Below are 14083 nucleotides of genomic sequence, written 5' to 3'. Positions count from 1 at the left end.
AATGAACCTGAGAAACCGACAATTAATATGTCATAAGGTACCATGTGAGTATAGGAAATGGTACAAAATAAGTTTTTAAAATATGATTTGAACGGTAATATATATTTTTGTCAATGTTAATATGTGTGTTTACTTGCAACTTCTTAAAATGTTCTGGTTTATATTTTTTCCTTTTAATAGTTCATTTGAAACCTTATACAAATTATCTATGCCATTTGACAATATACGTTAAAATATACAGAGATCATCATCATCATCATCCTCAGTAAATCCCATCAATAGCAAAACTAAGGTAGAGTCTGAGGAGGGTAAGATGTAGACCACCTTACCTCTACCCCGTAGGATAGAGAGACTGCTTCCAGTGAGACCCCCGGCTCGATTATAGTTTTGCACCAAGCCTTGGACATAAGGCACATAACACTTAGCAATCGGGAAGAACACCGATTGGTGCATGTACCCCCTTGTCTTTCGGCTATCAACGCCATTACATGATACATGATTAACCGTCCGTCGCTTTTAACGTTATTTTTAGGAAATTAGTAAAATAACGTTAAAATTAGTGCAATTTCACTTTTGCTCCCTAAGCGACCACACATATATACATTATATGTGCACACCGAAAGCGGGAAGTATTTAAAATATAGAGAGATAACAAGTCAAAATGTATAAACCAAGTTGCATCTTTTGTTTATTAAACCGAGTTTCACTAATAACACTTCACTTTTGAAGGATTTACAACTCAACCCAAAAAGATTCGGTAAAAAAAGTAAAACAAATTTTCCATTCACAAGAGTTGTTCAAATTTCCAATCGTCATCATACATGAGCATTTTTGAGTAATGACTGAGATCTTGTTCAAGAGTGGTACCACTTTGAATAGCTGTGTCAGTTTCATACTGATCATTTATCAACATGTTCAAATTGCTGATGAATTCATTATCATCATCACCCCAGAGTCCCGCATCAAAGTTGTCGTAATTTGTGGAGTTAAAAGAGGATGAACACCATTGATGATCATTAATGCTTGGCAAAGACTGATGTAGTTCATCATGTACATAAGTTGACGAGGTTGAAGATGAAGAACATGAAGAAGATAAAGGTGGTAAGATGTTATCACTAGGATATAAGATCTCATGAAGCTCTATTAATGGAACTTCATCTATACAAAAGTCATCTATAATTCTTTTGCTTTCTTCTCCCTCTTCATGTTCATCTTTAGAAAGCTCAGTGATCGTGCTTGATTGAATCGATATTGTACTTTCATTAAGTGTTTCAATCATTTCGTTGTTTTGATACTCTATTGGTTTAGGAAATACGAGTTTTTCTGCTTGTGGTGCTTCATGGACTGATTGTGCTAGCAGCGGTGCTGGTGGTGACTGTGGTGATTGATGTTCGGTTGGCGGAATAGAAGGAGAAAGTGGTTTATGACTGACAGGATCAATCCCCATTTTCTTGAGTTTTTTCTTGATATGAGTGTTCCAGTGGTTTTTGATTTCGTTGTCTGTTCTTCCGGGAAGATTAGACGCGATTTTTGACCATCTATCAATAATTACAACAAAAGAAAATTATTATTTTCAGTAATTTCATTAATAATATAATATAATATAATATTGGTTTCTAAAATAAAAAAAAAAGTGCATTTATTTATTAACTTTTGTCTACCTCTATAGAAAGAATCTTTTTCATCATACACTACTGGGCAAGAACATGATAACATTTAATTTCTTTACAAACAAAAAAAATATGATAATGCCTGTGGACCATAAACTTTTTACACATTTGAATTGGTCCAATCATGGTGGCCCACATAAAGAGTCTTTGATTCATTTATTTTACTTTTCCAAAGAATTTGTTATACCCGCATTTTGGGTATTTAAAATATACATAAAACACTTCTAAAAGAAATTATAAAGTTTTGCCATAACGGAGTGACGGACTATTGGTAAACGCTAAATCTTTAAATAACTTAGGAGATAAAAGTCTTGGGTTTAAATTCTAAAGACGATAGGTTTAAAAAAGTTGGTAGTTCAAAAGAAATAGAAAATTACAGAGAGAATAGTTGTTGACACGAGACGAATCCCAGATGCAAAAAATACATTTTAGGTTAATAATCTAAACTTAATAATAAAAATTTGTTAAAGAGTGTTTCCAAATTTCTCTCTTTGTTTTCAAAATCATAATCAGACGGCACCAAGTTTAGACTCATGGGTATTTGCATGACTTGTCTGCCACTTAGCAAGTAGAAGGAATTACCTATTGCCAAGTTGAGCATGAAGATCAATAACCATCTTCTCTTCGTATTCAGATAACAAACCCCTTTTTAAATCGGGTCGAAGATAATTTGTCCATCTCAATCTACAACTCTTTCCGCATCTTAATAGTCCTGAAATATGAAATTAAATTATGATGAGAAATAATGCATGTTATCTCAGATTTCAAGACCAACTAGAGTATTCTAATGCACCTCAATAATCTCCATGAAATAATAGGTTTATTAACAATTCACATCACTTTTAGTACAGTTTTTTTTTTTTTTTTTTTTTTTTTTTTTTTTTTTTTTTTTTTTTTTTTTTTTTTTAACGAACAACTAAATCATCGGATAAGCATATTGGGATGTCAATTGTCATCAATCGAGGAAATGTATCCTCTCCTCCATAATGGTTAGAGTTGGATGCATACCCGAGCCATTAAGCCACCAGTTCCGGGGAAAACCCGCCGCCTGAAGGCCCACTGCGGAAAACACGGTTCAGCTCGGTTTCAAACGGCCGACCTCCAGAGAGGTCTAGTTCTAAACTCTATTGACACTACTAATATCTTTTAAAGTGATGCTGGTGGGAGTTGAACTTGGTACCTCGAGTAGAGAAACCAAATGACTAACCACTAGACCATCTTATCATGACCCTTTTAGTAGAGTTATTCTAGGTTAAGTTGTTTATAAAATCTAGGGTAAGTTATGGAATTGCAACCTGACATCTAGAAGCTATGCAATCCATAGTATTATAGTTCATTTCACTAACTAGTGAGTTGTAAGTTGTAACATAATCTGTATACAACTCATGACTCAAAAAGTATGTAATCATTGTCTCTATTTCGTGTTCCAGAAACCCAAAAAGGGACATGTATTACATACCTGCAAGTTTAGGGACGGCTCTCCAACAACATTGGCCATTGGTGAGGATGAAGTTAATAAGCTTCTTGTCCTCATCAGCAGTCCATGGCCCTTGTTTTAAACCTACTTTATCGCAACATGGTTGTCTTCCCATTTCCTGTTACCGATATTATACTAGCTAGTCTTGTTATATATCAGCGTGTATGTATATGTGTATGTAAAAAGGTAGAGAGAAAGAGAGAATGCAAATGGAGGTTGTGGTTTGGACTAGTAAACCTAGGAAGGCTTGGGATATATATACTAAAAGTCTCCTCTAGAGAACACGGTTTTATGTTTACTTTTGCCTTGTTTCAGAGTTTCATTTTTATCTTAATTAAATATATTTATCCTTTTATTTTGATGACTTTATCTTTTGTTTTCTCATACATACACGTATCATGGAGACAATTTATGGGCTGAAGCATATTATAAGATTATAGATATAGTAATTTTTTTTTATTTGGTAGCATTTTTATTTCATTTCAACCATTAGGGCAAATTACATAAGGATAGCGGGTAGACGAGCAATAAACTGTGCCGTCATCCCTTTCTGAATAGAAAACCCCAATCTAATAAAAACAAAGCCTCGCCCCTGAGGGGTCGAAAAGTTGCTGTGGACCACACGCTGAACTCTAGACAAGAACCGAACTGCCTCCGGCGCCAAGGAGCCGAACGTGTCGAACGTCAGGGGGGCAAAGGCATGCTGATTATCCTCACAAGCTTTCGCGTGCTTTTCCACCTTCTTTGACTCTGCTTTCAGTAAAATCTCTATAAATTAATAATCTCTATAAATTAATAATGTCGGGACTGTAATATTTTATTAATTTAGTGAGATATTATTGTATCGATAAATTAATAAATTATTAATTTAAAGAGTTGGTTTATATTCGTGAGCAACTCTCAAATTAATGTATTGACCTTCAAAATTTCCATTTCCGTTCACTTTACCTATTTGAATAAAACAAAAACAAAGATCTTCAAAATATCCATGTACATTCACACATTAATAAACTTGTCAAGCTCAATGTACATAGATTTAGATTGATCATTATAAATGTCTAATGATAAATTTTAAAATCACATCAACTATGGCTTCTAAACTAAAAGGTGTTAAAAAATCAACCATGACCAATATAGATTTGAATGCAATGTGAGATTAAAAGATGAACTCAATATAGATTTGATGTAACGCCCATTCTTTTAAGCGGTCAAAACCAAGTGTTTAAGCAACAAAAATTACGACTAAATTTGACACTTTTATACAATACTAAAACGACTCAATATTACATGTAAACTAACCATTTTAGTCTAGTTATAAAACATCCAACATTTACAAAAGTTATGAAACACAAGTATCGGATAATTTGACAACTAAACTTGCACTACATAACAACCAAATCTTTTGACCCGTTAGCATAAGTTAAGTACGGAAGCATGTTGAGAGCGATTTGGAGTGTGTTCGTTCCGAGCGTAGCATGCCATTTAAAGATTGACTTTACCTATATCACAACAACAAGAACCAATATTAAATTACATATAACTACATCCTACTAACTTCCAAGAAACATGATATGCGTTCATTATACATTTTCCATTCATTAACCCATTCACAACAAATCACATGCATAACCATCCTTTAATTTAACATTCTAGTTCGTTGACCCGTTCATAACGGGTCAATTACATGATCATTCTTTAACTTCACAACTCGTTTGTTGACCCGTTCGTAACGGATCAACTCATGAACATTCTTTATCATCACATTCTAGTTTGTTTGACCCGATTGTAATGGGTCAATCACATGACCTTTCTTTACATTACATTCTAGTTGTTTAACCTGTTAATAACACGTCAAACTCAATAATTAAATTCTACTTATTTATGATATTTTGGAATGCAAACTTTAACTTAACATAAAGATAACAAAAACACTATAAATTTTTAATACTTGTAAGTATAAGAACTTACTTTTGTCTTGTTTCGCTTGTGATCCAGAATGGCTCGCGCCTTCTTCTTTCACTCCTTATGTTAAACAAGCATAGATGATTACTAATTGAGGCTCATGCATAAGATTGGCATTGATTTCACCCTTTAATTTGTAGATTTGCAGATTTTAGGTTATGTAGAACTTGTTCTTCCTTCCTTCTCTCTCTTTAATCCACGCACAAACACACACACACACACACACACACACACACACATATATATATATATATATATATATATATATATATATATATATATATATATATATATATATATTTCATTTTATGTTTCTTATATTCTAACTTTCCCATGTGCAACATTTAGCCCTTCATGTTTAATCTAGTATTTAAATTTGCCAATACCTCTTATCTTTTGCTAGAAGACATATGCATAGGTATTTATACTAGGTTAGTTAGTATCAACCAACGAGCTCTATATTAAACGCTAGGATTTATTAACATGTTAGCTATTTGCCATGATCCGCAATATAATATTATTTGTCATGTTGCGGTATTAACGTAAACTAAAATGCTAACATGTGCACATTTTGGGGTGTTACAAGTATACCCCCCTCCTAGAGGAGGTTTCGTGTGGTACCCGAGGAAAACCTACTGTCATCTTAACTCACCATGTCACTTCTTTGAGACTGCTTATCAAATTTCAAGACGAAATTTCTTTCAAGTTGGGGATGATGTGACAACCCGCAACTTCAGGTTACTACTTTAACCTAACCACAGTTAATTAAAACATACATTCATAGCACTGCATTTAACTAGGGTTAGTTAAATGAGGCTATGTTGGTAATTCAGGGAATTACCGCAACACATACATGACAACTCTAGAACATTGACGATTAACGCGAATAATAATTATAAACGGATGGTTTATATGAAACTTATGTGCTATATGCTTTAATTGTAGAGTACATGTTATAAGGTGGTTCTTGTGTAATAGTTATATTATTAAGGGGTGTTTAGAGTTATTTGTAAAACTCTTATAACCACTCAAAACCTTAAAACTCTCCATAACATCCCTGTACGACATTTCTATTACTCTCTAATCATCTCTAATCCTTATTCAATCATTCTTGGCTTCATAACTTCACACACATCAATCCTTGATCTTCAGTCCATCTAGATTTAATCATAGGTAAGTGTTTATGATTACATGATACGTTGTTAATCTTGTCCTTTTGATTCATACAAACCCTAGATTATCCAAACAATTAATTGTGTGTGATTGATTATGCCAATGAATACGTAATTGCTTAGACTGAATGATTGTGCAACGATTGTTTGATGTTTGTGGTATGATAACACTGTTAGATTAATTGATTTGATTCCTAACATTGCTGATTTCTGTGCATCTTGGGGTTTCTGTTCGTGAAAACTTTGAAGAAAGGGATTTCTGAATTGTCAGACTTTGTGAAGTCACAAAGTGCCGGTATTTGTTAAATTAACATGTTGTCCGTACTTGTGGTATAAAAATAGTCCGCATTTGTCAAAGTCTGATATGTCCGCATTTGTAATAAACTTGAAAGATCTACACTTTTAAAACTAACTTAGTCCGCATATAGGATGCATTCTGTTGCCCGCACTTGGTGTATATCACAATGCCCACACTTAGTGAAATTGGATAGGGTCCACACTTGATGAAGTTGATGTGGTCCGCACTTAATGTTGATGATATTGTCCGCACTTAGCTGATTTAAACATGTCCGCACATGTTGAGATGTATGTGAGTCCGCACTTAATAACATCATCATGTCCGCATATAACTAAGTACATACAATTCGCACTTAGGTGAAGATTACATGTCCGCACTTGTCACAAGGAAACATATCTACATTTGGATCGTGTGTTTGTTTGTTTGCAGGTGATCTGAGGTAATTCAAGGATACAAAATCATGGAAAAAATTGTTCCTTTCAAGGACACCAGAACAGAAGAAGAAAAATTCATCAACAGAAAAATGAAAGCTCAAACCAGGTTGCTCAGAATCTCGCGTACATTCAAAGAAGCTAAGGAGGCGATGAGATGTGATGCTGATGGAAAATGTTACCTTGATCCAAATGGAAACATTGCATTTAATCCAAATTCCATTATTATTGATGCTTTCATCCAGCAATTTGCAGAACAAGAAGAAGCAAATCAAAGATTGTGGTGGGGTACAGAAACAGAAAAAGTAGAAACTGATAAAAAAGAAAAAAAGAAGGATGAAACTTCAAAATGTGAAGTTGTGTGTTCAAAATGTGAAAAATCTGATGCAGACAATGTTAAACTCTTGAAAGATGTGGAGAGTTTGACATTGGAAAACAAAATTTTAAAAGAAAAAGAAAAAGAATTTCAAAATAAGATAACATTTTTAGAAAATGAAACTTTGAAAATTGAAAAAGATTTTGAAAAAATTAAAATTGAAAATAAAGATGTTTCTTGGACAAAATTAGAAAATAAAGTGTTAAAAGAAAAAGAAACAGATTTTCAAAATCAAATAAAAATTTTAGAAAATGAAAAATCAGTTTTTGAAGAGAAGAAAATTGAAAATGAAAAGGCTATAAATTCTCATCTTGAGAAAATTTCTCAACTTGAAAAAGAAGTTGAGAATGCTAGAAATAAAATTGATGATTTTGAAAAGAAATTGAAAGGTTTTATGACCACTTCAGCAAAGTTTGATCATTTATGTCCAAAACCAATCAATTCTGTTCCAATAAGTGACAATGTCACAAATTTTGACAAAGTCAAAATTGAAGATTGTGATGATAAAATTGATGATGAAAATGAGAAAAATGAGAAAAGAAAAATATTTTTGGAATTAAAAGAAAAATTTAAATATACTGTTTTACACTCTACTGAAATAGGTGAATGCTCAAAGCAAAAACCTGTTAAGAAGAATGTAGAACAAAAACAAAAAGTTAAAAATTCGAAAAACTTTCAAAATGAAAATAAAAGATCATCAGTTCAGTCATCCAATCATTATAAAAAATCACAAAAATTTAAAAATCAAAACTCACAAAAAGTTGGTAATCAGTGGTGCAGGTTTGAGCACAGTGCTCAAATGCCAAATCAAGGATACAAGAGGAGACATGAGTACCACAAGGCAACTCAATGTCATGATCTAAGTGTGTGGTATGAAAATGGTGTGAGGTATGATGATGGTGAATGGTATGATAACAGGATGTGCTACGCTTGTGGTGTTAGAAGACACATTTCTGTTAATTGCCAAAGTCAAAGATTTGAAACGAGAAGGTGCTATGAATGCCAAATCAGAGGCCATATTGCAAGAGATTGCCCAATGAGATCAAAGGAAGGATCGAGGGCTGAATCTCAGAAAATTGTGAAGAAATCAGTCGAAATTGAAGAAAAGCCCAAAAGACAGAAAAAGAAAAAGGAGAAAGTGAAATTATCACAAGGGCAGAAAGATCGACTGAGGAAGAAGAGAAAGAAAGCTAGAGAATATTTGGAAAAGATTTTGTCCTCGGATACAACTGGTAATCCGAGAAAAAGTTCTGATGAATTGCTTTCCTCGACTACAAAGGCAAGCAAAACGAATTCATCAGATGCAAATCTGAGGACAAAAGGGGTGATAAAGAAAGAAAAATTAACTAACCAAACCAATGAAAAATCAAAGAAAGTTAATTTTTCAGAAAAAGCTTTTATCAAAATGTTTAAGTATAACAAAGATTGTGAAAAATCATGCACGTCACGAGTTGACAAATTTGGAAAGCTTAAACATTGTAGTGAATGGGTTCCAATAGAAAATGGCGATGAATTTGTTTCTGCGAAAACAAAAGAGCCATCTTCTGGTGATGAATTTGTTTCCGAGAAAACAAAAGAGCCATCTTCTAGAAAGGAATTTGTTTCTTCGGAAACAAAGGAGTCACGTGTTGGCGATGAATCTGACTCATCAAAGTCAGACAAGCCATGGTCAGGCACTGAATCTGACTCGAAAAAGTCAGAGCCACAAATTGAGGTAAAAAGTGGTGAATCTGAATTGTCAAAATCACTCAAGGCTGGTCAGGCTTGGGTGAATCTGTTTAAATGAAAAACCTGACTTGCCGGAACTCCCAGGTTGGTAAGTGGGGAGTAGGAATCGGCATCTTTCTTGACAAATTCACGTTTGCGATATTTCGACCTACGAGTAGTTATTCAAGGACATTAAGTTGTACTTGAGTTAACTTTCTTACAAGTGATATTGTTGATTGAACCTACAAGTGTTAAATTTTTCAGGAAGTGATAAAAGAACAATGTGATGAAACCCCAAGTTTGTGAAAAGACAAATAAAACTAATTTTTCCGAAAAAACCATTTTGAAATCATAATGGGAAAATAGTTTGTTGCCAGGGGTTGTTCTGATTGTTTATGCCAAGTGGATGGCGAATTGAGGCAATTCTCATCAGTTTGTCATGTTATTTGTACAGTCTATTGTTATCAAATTTTCCCGAAAAATCAAAATTGAAACATATTTTGATTTTAGGGGGAGCAAATTTTTTAAAAAAATTAGAAAATTTGAAAATGACAAAAACATTGAAAAATCAAAAATGAGTTTTGTTGAGAAAAGAGGAAATGATAGTAAATCAGTGGACTATCACAACATGCAAAAGAAATGAAATGTCAAATGTGATAAGCGGTCTCACTAAAGATGTGACGATAGGCTCAGCTAGACTAGTAGATTTGCGATAACGATACAAACTAAATGAAAAAGCCTAGTTCTAGTGGGAAACATGGTTGAAAGCATAGTACTTAGTTTTGTCCTTCGTGATTGTGTACCTACTCAGTAATCGCTGAATGCTAAAAGAGCATAAAAACCGGTCAGTTTGTGAACTTTCACAACTTGCTGAAAAGTCACTGTGATTGTGCATTTTATTTTGCAAAGATTTAAACTTGTTTTATTTCTTTATTTTGTTTAAGCATTGGACATCCTCTGCGTATACGTGAGTATCGAACTGGATGTTATTACCTAAACGTTCTGCTTTATTTTTCTTGGTGTTTTGTTTAAGCTTTGGATCACCTCTGCGTATACGGGAGTATCGACCTGGTGATTAAAGCCTAAACAACTTCAACTTGTTTTTTATTTCTTTTTTTGTTTAAACATTGGACTTTCTCTGCGTATACGGAAGTATCGACCTGATTGTTAATGTTTAAACATTCTGCTTTGTTTTCGCACATATCACAGTTGATAAAAGTTTAAAGGCATTACTTGAGTTAGTGTATTGCATGATGAGGGGATATGCTGAGATCGTGGGGTCCATAGAACTTAGTGCAAAATTAATTTACCTTAAACATATCGGTAAGCATTTCTAAAGCTTTTAGATTGAGCTTAAGAGGACAACTATAGCGTCAATCAACGTGAATCGTTTAGAACTTAAAATGATTAAAGCTTAACGGTGCTAGTGGTTTGTCTCAAAAACTGATATGATCCTCTTACACAAACTCACAAAAATATTGTCTGTATATATTTCTTTACTGCATTTCTCTAAAAACAAAATTCAAAAAGATTTTCGGAGTGTTTTAGCATAAAATTTTGAAAATTCAAAAAGATTTTCGACAACTGATGCTGAAGAGCTGATATTCAAAATTCTGAGTGCTAAACATGATGAACTACATTGGATTGGGAGAATATGTTGAAAACTTTGAATGTTATATACAAATGTTTTGAAAGATTGTGTGGTTAGTTAATCAAGGTCATTCATTTGAACTTGGTGTAACTTTACAGATTAATGAATGAATGATTTCTACCAGTAAGTTTCTTAAATCTAAGTGTTACAAATTTGTGAAACTTATGTTGAGGTAGAGTATGTGCAGGTTAACCAGGTTTCAAATCCTGAGCAGATGCAGAATAGAGCCAGGAATTGATCGTGAACTTGTGAACCTATAAAGGCCAGACTACGATCCCGACAGCTAAGTCTAAGGGGGAGTCTGAAGACGAGCTCAACGCAAGAGGAAGCGTGTATTCAAAGAGCCAGATAACTATCTTGGAGGAGCTTGTATTCGGAAAGCCAGGTGTCGATCCCAAAAGTACGGAAGCTTGACGAAAGGGGGAGCCTGAAGAAAAAGAGTCTAAGCGAGAGGGGGAGCAACTGAAGCCCGAAGACAGATCCACGGGGATTCTGTTCGAGAAAGAGGGAGTCTGTGGTTGTTGATGATATCAAACCTTCAAGAAGACTCAGAGAGAGAGAGAATGACAAGACGCTACGAGTTTGTCTACGGATTGACTGCGGCAATATCCAAGGGAGAGTCTGTTAGTGCAGCAATGTCTATCGCCTCCGTCAATGCGAACCGTAGCTGAAACTGAAGTAAACAAGCATTATATTGTAATATCTTGTTAGTAAAGGCAAGGTGGCATAATTGTAAATAAGGAGAGTCTCCTTATATCCTTTGCCTATAAATAGGAGCCTTAGGGTTTCATTTAGGGACTTTTGCTCATTTGGGGAATTAGAGATCTAATCTTAGAGAGAGAAAGTCTAGAGAGAGAAAGTTCTCTCACGTGATTCTTGGCATTGTACACGTCATCTTATTCAATAGAATCACGGTTATTGTACGTTCTCGTGTGTTCGGTCACGCACGTTCACGGATTCCGCACGTCGAACGTGTAGTTACGCAATCGTTTCGGAGTCAAAACCGGGACCTACAATTTAGTGGTGATATTATTGTCCATACATGATAACTCCTAGACAATCTGTATTTATTAAACCTTATGTGATCCGCACATAACTTGAAATACATGATCCTCACTTAGCAAAATTTAAATGACCAGTGTTTCAAGAGGTCCGCATTTATAAACTGTCAAATGGTCCGCATTTGTTTATAAGCATCTATGCATAAATTGCATGATCACATGAGTCCGGGTTTAAGTGTTGCATGTTTCAGGGTTTGTGTTCTCAGAGTTTATTTTGTGTATGTTGTTCAAGTTTAATGTGTCTACATAATATAAGTGTTTAATTGTTTCGAGGTATGTACATACGTATATGATGACCGTGTTTCCTGAAATCACATTAAACATCCTTAACTATGTCACACCCCCAAAATCCATGTGCGGAGTATCACCGCTTGGGAGCGTGACTGACCAGGATCAAGCCACCAATCATATAGAACAATGTATATAGTTAAAGTAATAGCAATTAAACCAAACCAAATCCATATGAAAGGTGTTTCCAAAACATAAGTAAGTTATCATTGTTTAGCGGAAGCGTATAATCAAAACCCAACATAATTAAGTATGAAATGTCATAAGTGTTTAATAAGATAACCACGATCCAAGCCCACAAGGACCAGCTCCTCCCTGTGCAAGCTCCATGTGTCTAACGACCTGCAAGGCATGTAACAGAGGATCAACAACTAGTTGAGCGAGTTCACAGAAAGTAAATGAATAATAGTAAGTTCGTATGTAACATGTGGCTCTACTGGGCCGATAGTACGTTCTATTGGTGGGGGCTTCCCATGTCGTATAACCACTAGACTATTCGTAACCATAAGTATCCTTCACAACCGAGGATAGTAGTAAGTATAAATACACGTAGGTTTTACGTGAGTATCCTTCACAACCGAGGATAGTAATAAGTATAAGTCTACGTAGATTGTAAGTATGTGTCCTGCATAACCGAGGACAGTGAATAGCATAAGTATGTGTCCTGCACAACCGAGGACAGTGAGTAGCATAAGTATGTGTCCTGCACAACCGAGGACAGTGATATGGTAGTCTAGTATTAGTGTCAGTACAAATCAATTCAACCTTATTCCTTCAATCCCATTCCCAAGCCCTTGGGAATCCCATGCCTTAGTAAGGGTGTGAACTCACCTTGGTTTGCTCGGTATGTTATTGCTTCTAGGGTTAGTTAGTGTTTAAGTCCGTTACTCACGACCTAAGGTTCATTGCACATAAACTTAGTGTGAGTGTTTCACGTGTAATTAGGGTTTACAACCCTTCGGTGTTCAAACAGTAACATACGGTATCATATCACACAGTAACATGTAGAATCCTATTAGACAGTATCACATAATCGCATATAGTAGTAGACAGTAGCAAGACAGTAGCATACAGTAGCAGGTTGTTCATCATACAAGGCCATGCACTTAACCATTCCAGAAATTCGGACTGTAAAGCATGTAACTCAGACACGTTGTGCATAAATTAGCTCAGACCATACCTACGTCATAAAATTCGGACCAACATCTAACAACCAAGGTCGGACCACATGATGAATTAATGAAGGTCGAACTATACTATATATATAAAAGTCGGACAGTATCAATTTAACAACACTCGGACCCAAAGGCCTTTCACAAGTTCGGATCATGATAACTTAAAAGTCGGACCCAATATAGATATGCTAAAAGTCGGACCTCTATATGAGTACATATAGTTCGGACTACATAAGTTTCTCCCAAACCTCGGACCACAGGTAACCCATAAAGAATTCGGACCATGGGGTGGGGGCTAAAGAGGTCGGACAAGGAGTTAAAACTCGGACAACACTAAGGTTAAGGCCCAAAAGTTGGACCACTTTAAACATCTCACAAAGTTCAGACCCTTTGCATCAAATAAAAACTCGGATAACAAGTTTGTCCTTTCAAAAGCTCGGACCTCACTTGTGTGATAAAAGTCTGACCTTCATGCCACACTTAAACTCGGACATAGAGCTTAACATAAAGCTCGGACTTCACATTTAAATAAAGTTCGGACTCATCAATTATACAAAAGAACTCGGATACTAGCATGCCTTATAAAAACTCAGATGGTCAATCAAGCACAAAAACTCAGACATATAACAATCCAAAATCCAATACCCGGACTAACAATAATGCGTGAATTCCAATACAGAAGAGAATCAAATCAGTTACGTTTCTTGTTTTCATACGAATAGAAACCCTAATTATATATTTTCTCAATGCAGAATCAACACAACCATCATTATTTTCTTCATATCATGCATCAACATCATCAAGAAATCGATTAT

General features: G+C 34.9%; 1 protein-coding gene across 2 annotated transcripts; it reads right to left on the bottom strand.

The window, feature by feature from the left end:
• Positions 1-662: 662 nt before the first annotated feature.
• Positions 663-3391, bottom strand: LOC110895610 (transcription factor MYB20). Of its 2 annotated transcripts, XM_022142928.2 has the most exons (4): positions 3130-3391; positions 2679-2729; positions 2253-2382; positions 663-1538 (listed from the first exon to the last, which is right to left on the bottom strand). In XM_022142928.2, exons 1-4 carry the CDS (start codon positions 3260-3262, stop codon positions 785-787), a joined length of 1068 nt encoding a protein of 355 aa, XP_021998620.1. In that variant the 5' UTR covers positions 3263-3391; the 3' UTR covers positions 663-784. The 2 variants fall into 2 exon arrangements, with proteins under 2 accessions (XP_021998620.1, XP_021998621.1); XM_022142929.2 differs by lacking the exon at positions 2679-2729 and having other exon boundaries at positions 3130-3389.
• Positions 3392-14083: the final 10692 nt, after the last annotated feature.

This window comes from Helianthus annuus, chromosome 12 (assembly GCF_002127325.2).
Source record: "Helianthus annuus cultivar XRQ/B chromosome 12, HanXRQr2.0-SUNRISE, whole genome shotgun sequence".
NCBI lineage: Eukaryota > Viridiplantae > Streptophyta > Magnoliopsida > Asterales > Asteraceae > Helianthus > Helianthus annuus.
This window is presented reverse-complemented; position numbering and strand designations above follow the sequence as displayed.

What these genes read in the sequence shown, in the direction of transcription:
- LOC110895610 (XM_022142928.2), bottom strand. Translation starts at nt 3,262, where the DNA reads ATGGGAAGACAACCATGTTGCGATAAAGTAGGTTTAAAACAAGGGCCA. An exon ending in AGCCGTCCCTAAACTTGCAG is followed by an intron (nt 2,730 to 3,129) that starts GTATGTAATACA and finishes TGTTTTCCGCAG; the next exon opens with TGGGCCTTCAGGCGGCGGGT. An exon ending in CTGGTGGCTTAATGGCTCGG is followed by an intron (nt 2,383 to 2,678) that starts GTATGCATCCAA and finishes TTCATATTTCAG; the next exon opens with GACTATTAAGATGCGGAAAG.